Source organism: Pectinophora gossypiella, chromosome 10 (assembly GCF_024362695.1).
Source record: "Pectinophora gossypiella chromosome 10, ilPecGoss1.1, whole genome shotgun sequence".
Taxonomy (NCBI): Eukaryota; Metazoa; Arthropoda; class Insecta; order Lepidoptera; family Gelechiidae; genus Pectinophora; species Pectinophora gossypiella.
This window is the reverse complement of record NC_065413.1, coordinates 11062696-11084095: the sequence shown is the minus strand read 5'-3', so window position 1 is coordinate 11084095 and position 21400 is coordinate 11062696. Positions and strand designations below refer to the sequence as shown.

The 21400-nt window shown below is 33.2% G+C and overlaps 2 protein-coding genes across 3 annotated transcripts in view; one reads left to right on the top strand and one right to left on the bottom strand.

Annotated features, from left to right (window-relative positions):
* The window catches only part of LOC126370124 (protein zerknuellt 2-like), a 205261-nt gene extending 187943 nt beyond the window's left edge, over window positions 1–17318 (top strand). The window contains exons 2-4 of the mRNA XM_050014871.1: window positions 14923–15018; window positions 15431–15497; window positions 16200–17318. Of these exons, the coding sequence (XP_049870828.1) occupies window positions 14965–15018; window positions 15431–15497; window positions 16200–16780 (702 nt within the window). The 5' untranslated portion in view covers window positions 14923–14964 and the 3' untranslated portion in view covers window positions 16781–17318. The remainder of the gene's footprint in view (window positions 1–14922; window positions 15019–15430; window positions 15498–16199) is intronic.
* Window positions 17319–17480: 162 nt separating this feature from the next.
* LOC126370094 (homeobox protein SMOX-3-like) lies at window positions 17481–19639 on the bottom strand. Of its 2 annotated transcripts, none has more exons than XM_050014817.1 (2): window positions 19530–19639; window positions 17481–18970 (listed from the first exon to the last, which is right to left on the bottom strand). In XM_050014817.1, the coding sequence occupies exon 2, from the start codon at window positions 18968–18970 to the stop codon at window positions 17891–17893; it is 1080 nt and encodes a 359-aa protein (XP_049870774.1). In that variant the 5' UTR covers window positions 19530–19639; the 3' UTR covers window positions 17481–17890. The 2 variants fall into 2 exon arrangements, with proteins under 2 accessions (XP_049870774.1, XP_049870773.1); XM_050014816.1 differs by lacking the exon at window positions 19530–19639 and adding an exon at window positions 19195–19265.
* Window positions 19640–21400: the final 1761 nt, after the last annotated feature.

The window sequence follows — 21400 nt, the reverse complement described above, 5'->3', positions numbered from 1 at the left end:
TTTTCATATGGATAATATATTTGATTCAAGAACACTTTAACACCAGTTACATTACAATGGTCAAACTCTGACATAGAACTCTTTACATTTTGTTTTCTATTCGTTTGTAATCCAATTATTATAAAGCGTGGTTTTTCTATTTGAGAAGACGTTTTGATTGACCAAGTATGTTTTTGCGTTTTAGGAAGCAAAGGATACTCATAAACATCCCAATTTCTAAAAGCTAAGGTGATAGAACGGTCTCTCTCTAAATGTTTCAGTAGGTTAACTCTCTCGCGATCAGAAACTTTAATGTGAGGTACACGCCAAACTATTTTGGTGATAATAATATCATCTACTACTTCTCCAGTGCTCAGTCGTAAAGCATTTAAGTTAGTATTACTTCTTAATAAAACCAACTCGTGTTTACAGTTTATTATGATTTTTTTATAATCCTCTGCAAAACCTAATATTTTATTTAAAGGTATAGATACAGAAAATATTCCACTATTGATATTCTTAGAACCATTAATTGACCAACCCCATATTTTTGCTGATTTTGATTCATTTTCATTCATAGACAAATATGATTTCATAGTTGTTGTTATACCGGCATTTTTAATTTTATCAATTTCTATTCCATTTAATTCGTAACGAATATCTTGGAACAAAAATAAGATAGCATTATTGATAAAATGTATGTCTGTAACCGTTGCTTTATCATCATTTTTGTATACGTTTACTTTACCCTCTATGAATAAAGTACTCATGGAAGGCAACACATACAAATCTTGCTGATTAATAGGGATCCGGATTTCATCGTTCTTGTTGAAACTTGTTACATATGGTTTGTAGGAATGAAATTCGAAACTTTCAATGCTGTTATCAGACACTGGGGACTCTAACACGTTTAAAATATTCATTTTAATAAACCAATTAATTTAAGAAATTGTTTATTTTCTTTAGATATTTTTTTAAGCCTTTTCGTAGGTGTTATTTTTCGCGAAGCGCTTTGTAAACTAACAGTATTTTGAATTGTTGTGGTGGTTTTATTGTAAACTAACATTTTTTCCTGAGATGTAAATACAACTGTATTTCCTCACCGCGTAAATTAACTAAATTGTTTTTTGCGTCGAGCAGTCTTATATTTATTTGGCTAACTGAGTTTTGATTAACAGGAAAATAAATTAAGTTTTTAGGTATTTCTATAATGCGATAGCCTGGTGGTACATTAGGCACGAATTCATAAATTATATGACTGGGTACTCCATTAACGAAGGAGCCACTAACAATATCACACTCTATTCGCACAATAGTTGTAGCTATAATATTAACTGGAAAGTGCGACTCATGTAAGGTTTCTGATTTTAATATTTCTTTACTAAAACCAAATAGGTCACCAAACGAATTGTCCTTTTCAAAGTGTATGTCTTTTGAACTATAAAGTTTAGTTTTCAATGTGTTATTATTAGATGATAATCTTAATACACAATCTTTAACGTTTTTTTTTAAATAATCAAATATATCTTGGAGTTCATACGAACCCTCCGGTAGTTGAAGAATTCCATTTTCTCCGTAAAAGAACATATTATTTTCTGAATCGATGTTAGGTATTGAATTAAATGTCGAAAAATATAACAATGCACACTCATATTCTCCCTTCAAATCCAGAGCTGGTGAATAATATGTCGTCAACGTAGATTCGCATCCAGTTATAGACAGAGTGAAAGCCATTGTTGAAATGAATACTAATACGTGTTGTGTATCATTTTATTTTATACTCTTTCCAAAAGTTTTTTAAAAATTTAATACATAAGTGACCACAATTGGTGGTACCGAATGTTTGAAATTGACAGTAATTATAATTAATCAAAGTGTCCTTCAAGTAGTGAATTAGCTCTAGAGGAGGTTTCAGGTTACCGAAACTATCAAAATATTGGCAGTAATTATTTACTTTAGCGTAAGCTACCCAATGAGTACCAGAATTTTTAGAACTATTTAGGTTCAAAACAGCGCATTCAATTTTTCTGGGCTTTCTTGGCAGACTATCTCTCATAAAAACACCACGAAAATAAGGCAAGTTTTGAGTATGTTCTAATATGTCGATATTGGTTAGAGCTCGTGTGGGTAGCCGCTTTTTCAGTTTTTTGGATGGGTTAGATATAATCCACTCCCTTTCTTGTAGGGTTTTACATAAAGCCCTTTTCCAATAGCAATAGATTCCATCATCTTATTGTGTCGTTCAGATTCTTTAAGATTTTGTTGTGCTGATTTGTAATCGTTTACTGCTTTAGCAATACCAGCCGCACCACCAGCTAGAGTGCCAAGTGCTGATAATCCAGCAAATATAGGTATCAATGGTAATATTCCACCAGTCTTTTTTGGAATGGGAATTAAGCGCGGTAAATGTACTCCTTTTTTCTTGTTGAAGATCTTTTTTGCTGCTAGGTAAGCAATCTTTATTGCCGTTTTGTTGTCCTTGCATTTTATTTTTTTCAAATGTGTACGTATTTTACTAACGCCATTCTTAAATGCATTAATACCAGCACCGGCTTTTAATTTGGCCTTCATAGCATTCTTTACTAACCATGAAGCCATTTTCTCACCCTTTCCTGCATCCTTCGATCTCAATCTTTGACGCGCAATTTTCATTAGTTCAAAATCTGCTTTATGTCTAATATCTAAATTCTTGTTAGTGTAAGCTATGTCGTGATGCATGCAACCTTCATCTAACTTATTTATTCCTCTATCGCCTCTCAATAATCTTTTCTTTAGTTTTGTTCCTGGGCCGCAGAATTGATAACCTGGTAAATGTAACTCGACTGGCAAATTACTTATTATGTTATTTAGAAGACCACTTCCTTTCATTGATAGAAATTTAATGAGACAATATAACGGTTATCTTTCTTTTATACATCCTATTTCAAATCATTTATGCTAATCCAGCTATTCTCATTTTTATTTAATCCCAACCATTTTACAAAAAGTTTATTACCTTTTCTTTTAATAACCTTTTCAATCAAGTACACATCTGGAAATTTTGTTTTTTGTAATTCATATTCGTAAAATGAACCAAGAATATTTTCTTTATTTTTGTCTTGTAAATGATAGGTTATGGGATTAGTGTTGTTAACTTTCACTATATTAAATATTTCTGTAGACCAGTTCGGTGTGTACCCTTTATAAAAGTCACTTTTGTGCTTGCTAATGCGTACTTGGTCACCAATTTGGTATTTTGCTTTTGTTTTTTTTCTTTTAACTTGTGAACTGAGGATGTTTTCTTTTATAATGTGTTCATTTTCCTTATTTACATCTATCGGTTTAAATTTAGTAGTACGATGCACACTATTGTTATACGATGTAACAGCTAAATCTAAAATTTTCGGCACCCATTTATATTTGCCTTCTAAGCTAAAATATTTATACAGTTTACTTTTTAACGTTCTGATCAATCGCTCCACTATTGAGGCCTTTTTTGTAGAAAATGTTGAATAATGTTTAATACCATACTGCTTCATCAAATTTTGGAAAGAAGCGTTAAAAAACTCCTTTCCTTGATCTGTTTGTAAAAAAGAAGGAGTGCGTGCAGAACTATCTAAAATATTTAGCATAGCTTGCACAATCATATTTTTTGCTTTTGATTTTATTGGTATAGCCCAAGAAAACTTAGAAAAAGTATCAATTACAACCAGTATGTACTTAAAACCACTATTATAATGAGAAAATTTTTGCATGTCAATAAGGTCTGCTTGCCATAAATCATCGATTCCTTTAATAACTGTTGGTCGACGAGGAAAATTCCGTCTCGCAGGTTTATGTAGTTCTTCCACGATACTCTGTTTACTCATGCTGCTTTTTTAGAGGTATTTTTGTTTGATATAGTTGCAATTATTTTATCGATTTCAGGCTTATTATAATAGCTAGCTGACAAAGCTACATATAATTGTTCTTTAAACTGTTTTAAATAAGAGTCTATTTCACTTTTAACTTTCTGTTCAAATTCTTTGGTAGAATATATTTGTTTCAGTTTCGTTTCAATGTATTGTTTATTAACTGCTTCATCATTAAATGACGGAGAAGGTAGTCCTCGTAAGCGTGTGAGCTTTAAATCAAAGTCTCCTGTATCTGATTTCACTAAAGTATCATTTAATGCTTCGAAATAATCTGATAGACGTAAACGTTTATGTACGTGATGACCAAATTTATCTATGTTCATTTTTTGTGTTAACAAATGCACAAATAGAAGTCAACTGTACAAATTTTGTCATTATATCTTATTTTATTTAATAATATTAGCTTCACGCAATTCTTCTATAATTGAAATAATTTCATTATCCAACCCAGTGTTGCCAGCGTCACGGGATGCAACAAGCAATTTTAACCTTTCTACCAATTCGTTAGGATCATCCCAATAAACGAAATCTGTATTTTGATTTACTTTCTTTAACAGGGGAAGACCTCTTCCTTGTGTAAGATTTTCGGTACTTGAAAAATCTCTTTCTTTTGAATGTCTGAACAGCGGTTTTATAATACGTAAATACTTTAAACCCTTATTGCTCTTTATTGGTTTCTTTTGATCATAGTCTCTACGATGCGCGTTGGTTTCAAGCAACGCAACCTTATACGCTTGTTTATCCTGTTCTGTAACTAATGACAGATTAGGTGTCTTTTTTGTTAATAATTCCATAAAACCTGGAGTTTTTTCGAAATTAAGATTACCAATATGTAGACCATCTTCTTCATCTGACACTCGTGTAATACCCATCATAAGCTTTCCACGATCATATCTTAATCCAAAAGGAACATCTTGTATAACATCAGATGATAAAGACCACGATGATACATTTTTAAGTGGACTTGAATCCGACTCCAATGTTTTGAATGATTCATTACTAAAATTATTACTGCCGTATGAGTCGTTGACTGGAGTACTTAGGAGTGGGGGCTTAGGAGTAGCTTCATTTAAATCATCTTCGCTCGAACAATCGTAACTACTATCGCTTTCGACTGATTCTTCTTTTTCAGTTTTAAAACTATTTTCAAAATCGTTTATATGGTCTTTCGCAGGCTTAGCTGCGATTTCCTTCAATGGTTTGGATATTGGTTCGAAAATAGTTTCTAAAATTTGTTCATTATTATTTTTAATATTCCTCATCATCTTCACTTTTTTCTTCACTGCAGATGCAGATTTTATGATTCGTTGTTTAAGGTCTTTTTCCATTTGGGATTGACTTCGGTGCTGTTTAGTATGCAAATGAAAGCCAAAATCCAATGATGTATTTAATATACCAATTCAATCGAGGACAATAAATGTATCAAATTTCATCCTATAACACCCATCATTCTTTTCACAGTCTTTATTAATCACAACATAACTGTATTGCTTTTTCCATACGTTAGAACACATTTCACGAAATTGTAACCAGGACATATCACATCCGACGTGTTCATCATAAACATGTCTTAAATTTATGTCATCTTGTTTAAACAGCACAATCAGATTCGTATTGTCTCTAATTAGTTGCTTTGGGATTTTAGTATATGTTTGATTTAAGTAAAAGCAATCTATATTTTTATGTCTACCCATAGAAAAGTAATCTCGAATGTTGTTTTGATTTTCGCAGGCTACGTCATCAAATATGATTATGGAATTGGGCTTAGCATGGTGAGGACTCAAAATTTCTTCACTTTCAGCATAGTTTTCAAGTGTTACATTTGGTACCAATTGTAATACCTTTTTTAAGAAGGTATATTTTGGTTGATAAAGAGATTTTGAATAAATATATAAGTTATCAAAACGCACACCGTCTTCATGTAATAAAAGACCTATCACTAAATTTGTTTTTCCACAATTTGACGGACCGCAAACTATGCATCGAATTGAATTTGGTAATAGTTTACCGTGACGGTGAACTTTAGTCCCATTCGTAAGAGGACAAACATTATTTAGGTTCAACGAATGTTTCTGTTTAATAAATTTCATCACACATGTGTACTCCGGAGCCGTCTGTCATGTAATAAAGTCTGTAGTAAAATGAATTCTTCGAGGGCTGCTGACCTACGTATAAAGGTTAAAAATGATTCCAGAACGAAACATCAAAATAAAAAATTCAAAATAAACACAGGTGTGTAGATTTTCAATTGCTAGACTGTCGAATCAGATTGCCCGTTAAAAATTGTAAGTGATCGCCATCAGTCTAGATACGGAACAGTCGGAATAGCCTCGACATATCTATTTACCTCAACGCTCTAGCAAGGCTGGAGCAATCGGCTCAGGTTATGTCAAAGTATAGTAAGTAGATCTGGAAGGTATGTGCGATCGAATCATTGACTGGAATTATAAATATATTGGTTTTCTGTATGAAGTGATATAGATATGTATCAAAATAATTATTGGGAATTTTAAATCGCTTGGAGCTCTGTTGATCGAACGGCGCGCGGGGCGGCGCCGTGAGGTCAATGGAGCGAAAAGTGATTTAGAATTCCCAATAATAACCTACTCTTAGCAATATTAGTAGCTAATTGTAATAAAGTAAATAATATTAAGTATAACAAACCAATTTTGCATTAGTTATATTCGATTAGGTAATACTTAATTTACATTTTTGCTGATTTCTTTCTGATTTTATGTTTCTATTTTTTAGTTTATTTTTTTATATAAGTAACACATTCTCCAATGCGGGTTGGTGGACGTGTTTTTACGGCTAATAGCCGGGACCAACGGCTTAACGTGCCCTCCGAAGCACGGAATCATCTTACTTTTTCGGACAATCAGGCGATTCAAGCCTGAAAAGTCCTTACCAAACAAAGAAACTGTTCTTTGAAGTGATTCACGGTTGGTTGGTGATGTCTCACCAACCCGCATTGGAGCAGCGTGGTGGAGTATGTTCCATACCCCCTCCGGTTGATTGAGGGGAGGCCTGTGTCCAGCAGTGGGACGTATATAGGCTGTTTATGTATGTATGTAATACATAATAATACGATAATATAAATATAATTTAATAAGCACACCGAACACTATGTACAAAATAGAAAAAAAATAAGTGTAATTTATTTGTTATTTATTTTAGTTAGTATTTAATTTTTATTGTACTATTTCTTTAATAAATTTTATAATGTTATTGTTAGAAATAAGCTTACATAGCTGTAGTTTCTGTTCTTCCATATGGCTGTTGTATATTTGTTTTGTCTGTCTTATTGTGTACAAATAAATAAATATTATAATTTATTCAGTTTTTTATTTGAATATCCATTCCACTCCATTTATTTTCTATCTAACTTACAAATACATAATTATTACATTGCATTACATAATTAAAATTAATAATCATATTTTTTTACATTTTACTTTTTTTAAATAACACATTGGACCTTAAGCTGTAATTTACAATATTATTGAAGCTACTACAGAATCTCTCAAATCCTCTCCTGTTCAAGCTGATATATTGTTGAAAAGTAATGTTACTGCTAGAACTGAATTATTTGATTTTAAACGCGTTGATCCGAGTAGTATTTTTAACTGAAACTTAAAACCTCGAAAGATTTATGGGGATTGTATGTCAAATTGATGAGCTCTGTTATTGATGTCTTAGCACCATATCTAGCTTACATCTTTAATATCAGTGTTGAATATGGCACCTTTCCAAGTTTAATGAAAATCAGTAAAGTTATACCTCATTTTAAATCGGGCACATAATCAGACCCCACGAATTATAGACCGGTTTCTATTTTACCAGTACTTAGTAAAAGTTTCGAGAAAATTATTCTCGATCAACTGCTATGTCACTTTAATTTAAATAACTTCACAGCCAGCAGTTTGGTTTTACCAAGGATTCTTCTACAACAGACGCGAGTGTCACATTTGTTCGACACATTTTCGATTCTTGTCTAAGGCGTTCGACTGCGTGGAATGCACCTTGCTTTTGAAATTAAGGCACTATGGACTAAATAGTGGAGCTCTCAGTTTGTTCAAATCATATCTAAGTGGTAAGATACAAAAGGTACAAATCAATAGTACAACTTCTTCGGGCTCTCATGTTCAAATGGAAGATTTTAGTGTACATAAATGATTTACCTTATATAGTACAGAACCAAGCTGACATTGTGTTCTTCGCGCATGATATATTTAAAATCGACAGAAAGTTAGAGGAACTTGACGAAGCAAACAGCGCTGTGTCGCAGATTCTAAGTTGGTTTACAGTAAATAACCTAGCTCTAAATGCTAAGAAAGCGAAGTGTATTAAATTTGTTCTACCAAACGTAAAGAAAGTAAGTAATAACATTAAAATTAACGACGAGAAACTAGATTTTGTTGAACACACCGTTTTCTTAGGAATGACTGTAGATTCAAAACTTCAATGGGGCCCACATATTGTATCCGTCAGAAGGATCCGACAACTTACAGATGTACCCACTGCTAGACTTGTCTACTTCAGCTACTTCCACAGCATAATGTCTTACGGTATTTTGCTGTGGGGTCGAGCCGCTGATGTAGAAATTATTTTCATCATTCAAAAAAGAGCAGTTCGCGCTATCTATAATCTGCGTCGTCGGGACTCTTTAAGGGAGCTGTTTAAAGTAATAAATATACTGACGGTCGCAAGACAATATATTTATGAAAACATTATGTATGTACATTATCTCCTTCCGAGAAACTGTAAAAAGCAACAAAATTGCTGTTCAAATTTCTAGATTAAGTAAATTAAATTAATCTTTTTTTGGGGTTACGTATACGTTTTTACAATAAAATACCAGATAATATTTTTTAAATTTGTCAGAAAATAAATTTAAAGCTCATGTGAAGCTTACTTTATGTATAAAATTAATGACTATCTAAATGATAAAAATGTCTGGTATTGAATGATTTCTTCTAGTTATTAAAAAACTTGTAATGTATATTGGTTTTTAAAAGATCTGTTGCTGTTGCAGTTTCTTGTCATTTCTTCGCCTCAGCCATAACACCTTGCGAAATGAGGTAAATTCAAAAATGTTGCATTGACCTTCAACAAGTTTATTAAATCCATGATAATTAGGTTGAATAACTGATTCTGATTTCACTAAAATAATTTAGTCATAGTTAATAATCCTCATCACAATTATTATGAGCAATCTTCGCCTAGTTAAATAAACTATCGATGTTGTCATGTTGACTACTTCAATAGATACTTCATCAGGTGATTTCTCCTAATGACCTATTTTCGAGAAAATAATGTCAAAATAAGAGATCTTTAACAAACAACCATTATGACTACCTTTTACTGGTGTTTACTGAGACGCCTAATTAAGGAATATTAGGGAAGGGTTGAAAGCGGTAACGTCGCTAATTACTGCCTATATAAAGGACAGGAAGATTGCAGTTATTTAACATTAGCTCCCAGTGCAGTAAGCGATATGTTGTATTTCAATCAGCAAGGTGTTCCTGGTGCTAACTTTATCGCCAATGGTGATAATATCTCACATCAAATGTTTAACATGCAACTCCAGTCGGTTGGCAATAGAGCCTCAACTGGTATATGTTATCAGGTTTGTAGTATTATTAAATTTATTTATTACGTATATTATGTCTGTGTTTCCTTTTCAGATCTTTTCCAATTTTGATATCTTCTAATTCCAGACTCAACAATGGAGGCAGCAGCAAGCAAACTCGAATGCAGGCGCTGTGGTTAATTATCAGGTTTGTAATATTTTTTAATTGTTTTACACTTTTCTTACGTCCATTATCATTTTTTTCTAACCTCAATCTTACGATTTCAGACTCAACAATGGTGGCCGCAGCAAACAAACTCAATCGTAGGCGCTGTGGCTTATAATCAGGTCCGTAATATTTACCAGTTCCTTTGCCTTTATCTTGTGTCTGTTTTTAAAGCTCATCTAATTTCAATATCTTTGATTTCAGACTCCACAATGGACACAGTCGCAAACAAACTCGAATGGAGACACTATGGTTTACAGACAAACCTGGCCCAATCAACCACCCCGTGATATCCAATATCAACAAAACTTTTACCCCAGTCCTCAAAATGGCCAAATCCAGGTAAACATACATGATTTTCTACACTTCTATTACATTTTTTTATTCAAGGCTGATTGTTATATTTTATATTAACCATAATAATTTCGCAGTTCAAGGTACCCCAAGTGCAAAATCATCAAAATCCAGTGTTCAATACTGCAACAAGACAATATTCTACACCGACTGCATCACGAGGTCCACAAGTGCAAAGCGCACAAGCAAGATCTCATCAAGCTTGTATTTCTTGTAAGCATTATTATTATTTTACAATTTGTACTCTTATCATCTATATAATTGTTAAGCTTTTTTGAAACTAATCATTACTTTTTCTCCACAGTGGTTCCCAACACAAATGGAGGCTTCAGAGCTATAGTTAAACGCAAACGCAAGAGGACCATGTTCACTACCGAGCAAATCGAAGTCTTAGAGTCAGTCTTCAGAAGTAGGCCTTACGTATCACGTGATGATAGAAAAGCCCTCGTAGAACAACTACAGATCAATGACACACCTATCAAGGTGTGGTTTCAGAACAGGCGCTTGAAGGGCAAAAGGGAAGCAGCTGAACAAGCCGAAATTGAATTATATGAAGAATGTGAAGAACCTGCTGAAGAATCTCTCTACGCCAATGCCAATAATGAAGTAGTTAGTTCCGATGAATCTGTGAGTGGCAAACTCAACGCAGCTGAGTTAGACCGTATAGAAAAAGAACTGAACCTGACAGCTGACGCCTCTGGTTTCGTCACACTTGATGAAAAGCTTATTGGTGAGCTTGTGAATATAATTGACAAAATCTTGCCTGCTGATATTAACTTAGATATGTTGTTATCTGACAACAAATGTGAAGAAGCAAATGAAACTCTAAAATATAAAATATCTAACGATATTTTTCATATTGTTTCTGAAGATACTGCCAATTTTGCTGCGAAAGATACTGTAAATATTACTGCAGATGTTACTATTAATACTGTTACCGTTAATGCCCCTGAAGAAGTTGCCATGATTGTGGAAGTTGCCGCCGAAGAAAGCAATAACTGTGCAGGTATCATATACGAGCCTATATCGCCGGCTGTACCTGAAAAGGCTGATAACAAAGAAGACGACACTTGCAGATCCCAGCATTGTCCTCCAAAAAAGGCACTTCAAAATCTTTTTAATTTACATTTTTGCTGATTTCTTTCTGATTTAATGTTTCTATTTTTAGTTTTGTTTTTTATATAAATTTATACATTATTAAGTATTCATTATTTATTTGTTTATTTTAGTTTAGTTGGTAGTTGTTTGATAAATTCTTTACGAACATAACCCTGTAAAAAAAACACAGAAGAATCTCTCATGGTTTCTCCTGTTCAAGCTGATAAATTTAATTGTTGAAAAGTAATGTTACTGTTTTTTTTTCTGATTTTATGTTTTTAGTTTTTAGATGAGTTTTTTAAATAAATTAATACATTCTTAATTTTTCGTACTTGATCTGTAATTTTAAATTCCATATTTTATTTGTTAGTGTAGATTTACTTATTTATTCAATAATAAGAAGATATCAATATAATTTAATAAGCTCACAGAACACTATGTAAAATAGAAAAAAAATAAGTGCTATTTAATTGTTATTTATTTTAGTAAGTAGTTAATATTTATTGCACTATTTCTTTAATAAATTTCATAATGTCTTTGTTAGAAATATGCTTACTTAGCTGTAGTTTCTGTTCTTCCATATGTCTGTTATATGTTCCTTTTGTCTGTCTTATTGTGTACAAATAAATAAATATTTATAATCTATTCACGTTTTTATTTGAATCATCATCAGCCGTACGACGCCCACTGCTGGGCATAGGCCTCCCCCATGGATCTCCATGACGATCGGTCCTATTTGATTATTATTACTTAATTTATTTTCTATCTAACTTACAAATACATCATTATTAATAAAATTATACATAAAATGAATAACAAAATCTCTTAAAAAATGTAACATGTTTTTAACTTAAGGTGATTCGTTTTCCATACAAAAGTTGATGCAGTGCTACAGGAAAACGGATAGAGGAATATTGTTATAAAACCGATAAATAGTAATATTTTGGTGTATTATTTTCGCTAACTAGTAAAAATTTAGGGTCCGAATACGAGAAGTACCATATTTCAGACCCTCAATTTTGATCAATTCTACATTTGTAGTGGTGCAGATTACAGTGTATTTGCTGAGCGTGTAGAGGTGTCAATGTTAGTTTGTGTGCGTGATAGTTTTTTTTTCTCTAAAGGCTTTGACTACTTGACAAGTGTAATAGAATGTCAGTGACAATTTATAAAGAGATTTTGTATGAAGAGAATAAATATAAATAAAAAACTAAAAATACTACAATCTGAGAAAAGGAATATTGGAAAAATATTTTTGTTATAACGCATATTATTATTATTTAAACATTTTTAAATGATGGGTAAGTACCGTGTTTTAAAAGAGGACATATATTATAATAAAAAATCAATACATAAAATGAAATGGCTGTATGGGTATAGTTCCCTTTGCCTTACCCTTCGGGGAAAATCAAACCAAAAAAAAAGTTGTTGCATTTGCCGGCCTAAATAGTAGTCATTTATAATTAATTGTTTTTCCATCCAACATACAGATTTATTTATATTCTCTTTGCCGCGGACTTTTTGGTGGGAACGGGAAGGTTGCTTTCTTCATTGAATAATCTAAATAATCAATACGAAGTGGTGTTTTGTGGTTCGGAAAACATTCCCGATAGTATTATTAAATCAGAATATTCAATAAACAAAGTGTACCTATCTATTTTCGCTTTGCGCCAACAAGCCGCTTACTTCGTTTGGGGTTCGGAGTAGGAGTCGCTCCGAGGGTGGGGGCTTAGGTTTCATCATTTCATTAATCATCATCAAGAAAAAAATACACAAGACATGGCTGTATGGACATAGTTCCCTTTGCCTTGCCCTTTGGGAAAAAAAATAAGATAAATTTTGAAATTCTTATGTACTTATAATAAACAAACATCACAGACATCATGACAGATCTAAAACTAACGAAAATCTTTTTTCTTTTTTCTATTTGACTTATTTATGAATTTTAATCAAGAAAACGTGATAACAGCAACCAGTTCAGGTCCCCGAAACAGCCCATTTCAGGCCGCGTATATATGGAAATACTACTTCAATACGTCCCAGCCACCCCTAACCAGACGACGTCCAGACGTCATAACCTGAACTAACTAACCTAACAATAAACACCACGCGTAAATATAAGTCCAGAAATGCGCTGAAAGTCGTCTGGACTGGGCGCGAAAACAACATAAAATTCGATTAGCTGCTAAGTGTCCCGCATGCTATCACCAGCTGTCACTGACATACGTATGAAGTCCCGCGGATTTTATTGGAACTACATGACAAGTCATAATAATTATATGCGGATACTGCGACATCAGCGCCGTGCTTGCGGGACGTCCTGAAGCGCTATTACATCTTTCAAACGCGATGCGACAAAGTTTGAACCGACGCAATTTAGGAAAAATCTACCTTATTATTACTGTACTGTGATCGTTATTTGTAAAATCGTACAATACATATACACAATTCTTTATACACAATATAATTATTATGACATATACGTATTGTGGACTTTTCGGTAGACCTACAAAAAAGGAACAATTCAACCATACGTTGTTTTGTTATATCTCAATGGGCTCAGGCAGCGTTTTCGCCGAAAGCTCCAAGTCGGCTATATTTGTAACGATAATTATGTTTGACATTCATCAATCATTTTTGAACCATTTTATACAAAAAAAATACTTGTATAAATTATATACCCTAAAGCACGCCCATGAATCACTCTACTCATTGGTGAAAACCGTATGAAAATCCATTTAGTAGATTTTTAGTTAGCCGCATGTTCACTGATGCGATGCCTGTTAGAATTTTACAAAATAAAGAATACGGAAATTACGGAAGGTACTTTAGTGCTAAGTACATTATTGTATAATTATAATATTATTGGTAAAAGTGATACTTTTTGAAAATTCCGTAACAAATAGACGGGTTCGCCAAATTCAATAGGCTAGTTTCCAACTAGTCAAATCAGTTACTTTTTACTAAACGTCAAAACACGAAATTACTATGGAATTTGTATGAAAAAGCACTCTGTGACGTCATAGAAAAACGTGACAAAATGTCGGACTTATTATTACGTTTTTCTTGATTAAAATTCATAAATAAGTTTAATAGAAAAAAGAAAATGTTTTTCGTTAGTTTTAGATGTGTCTTTATTTAGTAATCAGAATTTCATAATTTATCTTGAACCTAGTACACGACCCTATTGTAAAAAAAAATACAAAAAGTAAAAACAATTAAAACATGCACTTGGGTTTGAACCGTGAAACTTAAGAATGGCGGCGACTGCTTTACCAAATGCGCCATTTAGAAGTTAGAAGTAGACTTCAAATTATGCATCTCTTTTAATAGCTAACCTAGTTCGCATGTGTGTGTGACAGCTTCGTGTTTGTACACAAATTGAAATGACACCAACTTTTGATGCAATGTTTCAATATGATATCTGCAGTATATACTTCAAAATTGTAGCTTAACTTAAAGATAATGTATGTAAGATTTCGCCACCTAACGTTTCACTGGGTCAGAACTCAACACTAAACGAATAAATGGAAAAAAATACGAAAACTGCAGAAGTAACGCCATCTGCTGACGCAGCGTTACCTAGCTGACTGAAACGCATCACCTTAAACACATTAATTTAACACATTTCTCAATGTAACACCATATTTTTTGTATATTATTGAATGTGGGTATTTGTCAATTTTCTATTTACAAGCCTACTCACTTTTTTCTCACATAATACGCAGCTCACATTTTGTGTTCATTTGGACAGGGCGTTGCGAATTTGATTTAAATTCAGATATCGTTTGGAAGTTATTTTTTTAATATTACACTGTGATACATAGACTCATATAGTAAAAATGTTTCAAAATGTATTAATGACGGCATTAACGCCTTTGTGCCACACCAATGAGGTAAGATATATCCTTAACTGCAATTTGCAATAGATCTAAGTACCAGTCCTTATTTATTGAATTATTGAAAAAACTTGATAATCAATTATGAAAACTATTTTTGAATAGGTATTAACTATACGATGTGACAAGCCAACATTTATTACGCTTCAAAAAAGCTGAGATCCTTAATGAATTATTTTTATTTAATATTTTTCTGTCATATGTATTGAATAAGTTATTTATATACACAAAAATATCATCAGTAAAGTGGTATAAACATAATTTAGCGCATATATAATGGCGATATTACTACCGCCAGGTATAATTTTATTTTACAACTTCTTTTTACATAATTTTAAATTAGGAATCATAATCAAAATTGACGCTAAGGTTATATTTTTAATAATCACTCATTTTGTTATTTCCACAGATTAATTCGTGGCAAAATAGACCATTCACTACCATCTGGCCAGAACCTCAGCATCAAACATATAAAGGTTAGTACATATCTACTTGCTCCGTACCCCCTGAGGGGAGGCCTGTGCCCAGCAGTGGGACGTATATAGGCCGTTTATGTGTGTGTGTGTACATATCTACTTCAAAATCAAACAATATAATGTAGGTTTGTGACGAATTACAAACAATATATTCCAGTCACTATATATTTTTCAACTCGATGTTATACCGCGAGGGTTGTCCGTAACCGCAGATTTTTGTGAGAATGCATATACAAATTCGAACATTACAGAAAAAATCAAACCAGAACGCTTTCGGTACCACTACTGTGCGCCGAATAAATAGGATTTAACAATCTTTGTTCAATCATTATCATGTCCCTAGAATTATGCAGTTTTTCAAAGGGTCCGCTTACCTAACCTGAAGATTTGACAGGTCCGGTCTGACCTTTCAACCCGCGAAGGTAAAACCAACCCAATGATTAGGTCACATACCTCAGAAAATGCATTTTTCGGGAATGTGAGTTTTCTCACGATATTTTCCTTTACCGCTGGGCACGTGATAATCATTTATGATCCAAACATGAATTCGACAGTAATTGGTTTAGGCCTATGCTGGATTCGAACCTGCAACCTCAAAGTAATAAATAGGCAAGCGTTCTACCAACTGGGTTATCACGGCTTCTTAAACTTGCTTGCAAGATTTGTTACATCAATTATTAAAAATAAGTCTTAACTTTTTAGGAAAAGTTGTCACTAGAACTATGAAGAAGAAACGAAACCGCACGTCCTTTAGCACAGAGCAACTGCGAGCCCTTGAGCAGGCGTTCGTCCAACACAGGTACATAAATTTGGAAAGTAGGAAAGAACTATCCAATCGCCTACAGATAGATGAGAAACGCATCAAGGTTTGGTTCCAGAACAGAAGAATGAAAGAGAAGAGAGATTCTGAATCCAGTTTTGAATCTTCTGATGGTAGCACTATTTCTGCCTCTCCGCTGCTGAACGTGCAGAATGATGACGTCAAGGTGGAAAATTTACAAACTGTAAACATGGAAGTTTCTAAACAAAGCCAAGTAGGACTACACGTGCAAGATTGTAATAATGCAGAGGCTGAAATTCCACAGTGTGAACCACCACAGTACCCTTACTATCCACAGTATTACACTAATGCTCCCATGATGCAGCCAAGTACATATTTCTGTAATGATACCAATGTATATCCAACTCAGTTCTATCCTATTGGTACAGATTATCATCAAGGGCAGAACTCGGAAAGTGATAACAGTTGGGCTTCAAATATATTCGACGTGAGCTATAATTAAATAAGAATTATTTATAATTCTTAACTTTAATATTTATTAAATATAAATAATAAGATTATGTGCAGTTCGTAAGGCATAATAATATATTTTAGGAATTAAGTATTAAGTTAACATTAAAAGCTATGATATTGTGTACATTAAGTAGTTGATATTCGATTTATTTATTTTAGTTAAGCTTGACGTAGTTATTAAATTATTTCCCTTATTATTATTTTTTACATAGTAAAGGATTTAGGTTAAGACGAGTAAACCATAAAATTATTGGATAGTTAGGATAATATGTAGTTTTATATTCAAATATTATGTATGTAAGTCTTGAGTTCTAATAAAATTTTGCTATCCTATGTTTTCTACGACGTTTAAAAATGATCTACTATTTATAATCTTCGTACTTACGTACTTTGTTACAAAACGTAATCATGTTTTTCATTATTTATTAACAGACTACTCTTTATGCTTATACTGCTTCATTTAAATGTTATATTCTAAGAACCATTGTAATACTAGTTGGAATTTTTAATAAGGAATATATCCATTATATTGTAAAATGTTTTATTGAAGTCTAAATACAAAATAAATAAATAATAACAACAACAAGTTACTATAAAAATATATTTTACTAACATGTAATGAACTTAATATATCTTAAACTACTATCACAAGTTTTTATATTTTTACAGTATACAGGGTGCTAGTGACATCGTACCGGATACTAATTCAGACCATGATTCTTGAGTTAATATCAAGTGAAATTTTCTGTCGCCAAACTTGATTAATTTTGTATTATTGTTAACTTTGTACTTTTTCAATGGAATATTCCACTTGATATCGACACAGAATAATGAGCTTAATCATCTCCCTCAATATTCGAAGTATGTATGTGTACAACGAATACTGACGGGATGATTCAGACCATGATTCTGAGTTGATAATGTTTGTAAATTTTTTTTTTATTATTTTCAGTTTCATATTTTTGCGACGGAAAATTCCGCTTGCTATCAACTTAAAATCATGATCTGAATCACCCATCATAATTTTCGTCACGATGTAACTAACATTCTGTATTTTCACAATAAATTAATTAATGAAGTTTCACTAGATATATTTATTTTACACATGAAACTTATGGGTATGATTATGATATGGCACAGCCGTTATAACATACTGTAAATTTGGACTAGGGTTGTTGTGGTGGAATAGTACCGGATTATGAGATTTCATATGACAATCACAGCTACAACTTCGATTCGTAGTACTATGTGGCTGACCTCCGAGACTTGGATTTGGGATAGCCACAGTAGGTATAGGACCCGACATAATAGGTGCCACATTTACTGGCTTCCACATCATATTTCCTGGCGGTATGTAAGGTTGAGCGAAATATAAGGGAACTTCGCTTGTCTTGGTCTTTGCTGCATCATTTTCTTGGGTTGCAGATAATATGTTTGGCTTCGACGACAAATCACGTGGTCCTTGTGGTAAGGTTTTAGCTGGTACATGGACACTGTGATAACTTGTACACTGTGCCTCGTATTTGTACGGCGTAGGACTGTCAGGCGAGTGTTGTTTTACTTGGCTACTATTATGTTCAGTTTCACTGTCCAACATCTTCACATTTTCAGAGTCATTTGTTTCTGACTTATATTTCTTAAAAAGATCAATAGAATATTCTCCTGATGTCGTCGTTGACACAGCATTGCTTCTTATTTCAGGGGTACTATCATTCGCTTTTGATACCTCGAATGTATCAGCTTCAGAATAAACATCTTTATAAAAATTGGCATTTTCTTTTTCTTTTGTTTCAAATTTGTTTTGTTCTACATATTTGTTTAGTTCATTATTTGCCCTTGGATCGTTTGTTGATACGGTAAGTAATGATAACGAGGCATCATTAGTTGATATCACGATGGGGACATTATTTAATTGGGCGTTAGAAATCACTGTAGTTTTGTCATTAGGGTCTTTATTTGTCGTATCTTTTTTCTCTTTCATCCTTCTGTTTTGGAACCATATCTTCACCGCTCTCTCGGGAATATTCAAATCTTTTGCGATATCTTTTCTGCGAGAATTACTAATGTACGGGTACAGTTTGAATTCCCTCTCGAGGCGGTTTACTTGCTCAGTTGTAAATGCACTTCGAAATCTTTTGCCTTTTTTGAGATGTATGCTATAGTTGAGACAATGTTTCATCTAAAATAGACAAGAACAAATTAATATGTAAATTGGATTATAAACATAATAACATAAGTATAAACTATGTAATGAAAAAAATGTGACAATTTAAAGTAACTGAAAGTTAAAAGCGTTGTAAAAGCCGTTCGTTGTTTCGATCTTTGTTAAGTTGTTATATAAATCGTGTTGGATTGCAAACACAATAGTACTAATAGCTTAATAAAGAAGAAAAAAATATATACTGAAAAGATGGTATTTATTTAAACTGATCACGATAACCTGACACAAAGAACGGCTATTACAACGATTTTAGTTGTGTCGTTCATCGTTTAGTTGTTGTAAATCGTTATAGTTTTGTGTCATGATTTTATCAATAATAAATTTTGACACACGACAAAATACAAATCCATTCCAAAGATTAGTAATTCACACTTTTATACAGGTAGGTATTCCTTACACGGCTTTAAAAAGTTTATAATATGCGTTTAGGAGTAACGATCACATTTCGTCTTATGACAAAACGAAGACTAAACTAAATCTTCTTCTTATCGTGTGGGTTGTAAGATGTAATACCAACCTCATCAACCCTGGTGTCAGGGTTATTACTGAGCCGTCAAAGGCCCCTGACAGGGCTCATGTAACAACTACATATTTACATCAGTAAGTAGTAACCGGGACCAACGGCTTAACGTGCCTTCCGAAGCACACATCACTAGAGTAAAGTAGGTTAAAAATAATAATTCGCAACACGAAAAGAGTCGATGGATTTTAAGGAAACTGATTGACAAGACAATAAATTCTATGCAGAAGCTGTGACAGTAAACCGCACCGCGGCCCCGATTTTAAACTTAGTTTATCTTTTAAGTCTTTGTTTTATAATAACACTGATACGGTTTTGATACAACTGCACAAACTACAGTGCAATATAATTTACAATACATACCGACTTTTCAAAATCTCTTCTAAACATTTCTTCATTATATATACCCATGGAAGGCCTGTTCCTCAAAACACTAGATTTACACCAAGCAACTTTCATTACAAAATATAATAAGATATAAAAGCACTCACAAAAATACGACAGCAATCCAACTAAGTAACAGAAAACACAGCAAAGTATTTATAGTAGTCATTTGAAAATCGTTAAATAACTCAAGTATTACCTAATCGAATATAATTAACTAATGAAAAATTGGTTTATTATACTTAATTTTATTTACCTTATTACAATTAGCTACTAATATTGCTAAGTATCTAACTTTATGGCCGCAACGTCGGTCGCGTGGACTTCAAATATCAAGACTGACTTCAATTGTGAAGTCTGTCCCTGGAAAGTACCCTGTATCTGGATTTCGATCTTATAATATAGCATGTGCTAATTTCATCAAAAAACGCGTGACTTACACTGCGACCGGTTCAAATCGCGGCTCTTGGTATAAACCACTGAGTTGACTTAATGAATTTGAATTCACATTTCGATCATAAATAATTGATATCGCGTGTTTCCCAGGATTTGTGCCCGGATAATGGCAATAGAGTCGCGCCCTATTAATGGGACTTAAACATAACTTGCGAGGAGTGGGTGTATATGCTGTATACTTCTGCGTACTCCTTAAGGACACAGACGTGATGCTATGTTATGTTCATCCAAATTGCATCAACGTTACAAGTCAAGAAGTAACAGACAGACAGGCAGAGTTGTGTGCGCAGTTGCTTTTACTTTGATTATTTTTATTTTATGGACATATGATTACTAACTAGTACTACCCTCGCGGTACGGCAACCTCGAATTATATCGAGGGTTAAACCAATAGTCGCACGAGGTCTATCTACGTAGATAGCATTCGCTGCGTTTATTGGTCGAAGTCCTCGAATTAATTTAAGCCGCGCGGGGCGCTGTTGTCTTGCAGACCTTGCCTGTAACCATCTCTTACTTAACTTGGCAAAACACAACTGTTAATCGTTCGTTCGACGTATAATCGTTCTTACATCATTGTCCATCACGTTAAAGTGTATGGAATCTTTTAGTCAACATCGAAATCACATGGCTGGGATGATAAGCAACTAAAATATAGTTCCGAGATACCTATGGAATGAAAATGTGCTAGATTGATTGTAGGAGTGGCACAGGGATCCCCAAACGAAGCAATGCCTGAATCTTAGGGAAACAGATAATTTTACATTCCATGTCATATTGAGTTCTATGACGTCACCCAACCCAAAAATGTTTAACCTAATTAAACACTCAACAATCTAAGTTTATTTTCAATGAAGAGAACAGTATTAAAAGTCATGTTTATTCTAGTCAAATGAGAAACTTTTTACGAAACATCAACACGACATTTTTTTTGGAGTTTTCTTTGTACTTATAGAAATACAAAGACCAAGTATAGAATAGACGGAGCGTATTTAAGACGAAAGAAAAACATAGGTTTTGTCTTTCGCACT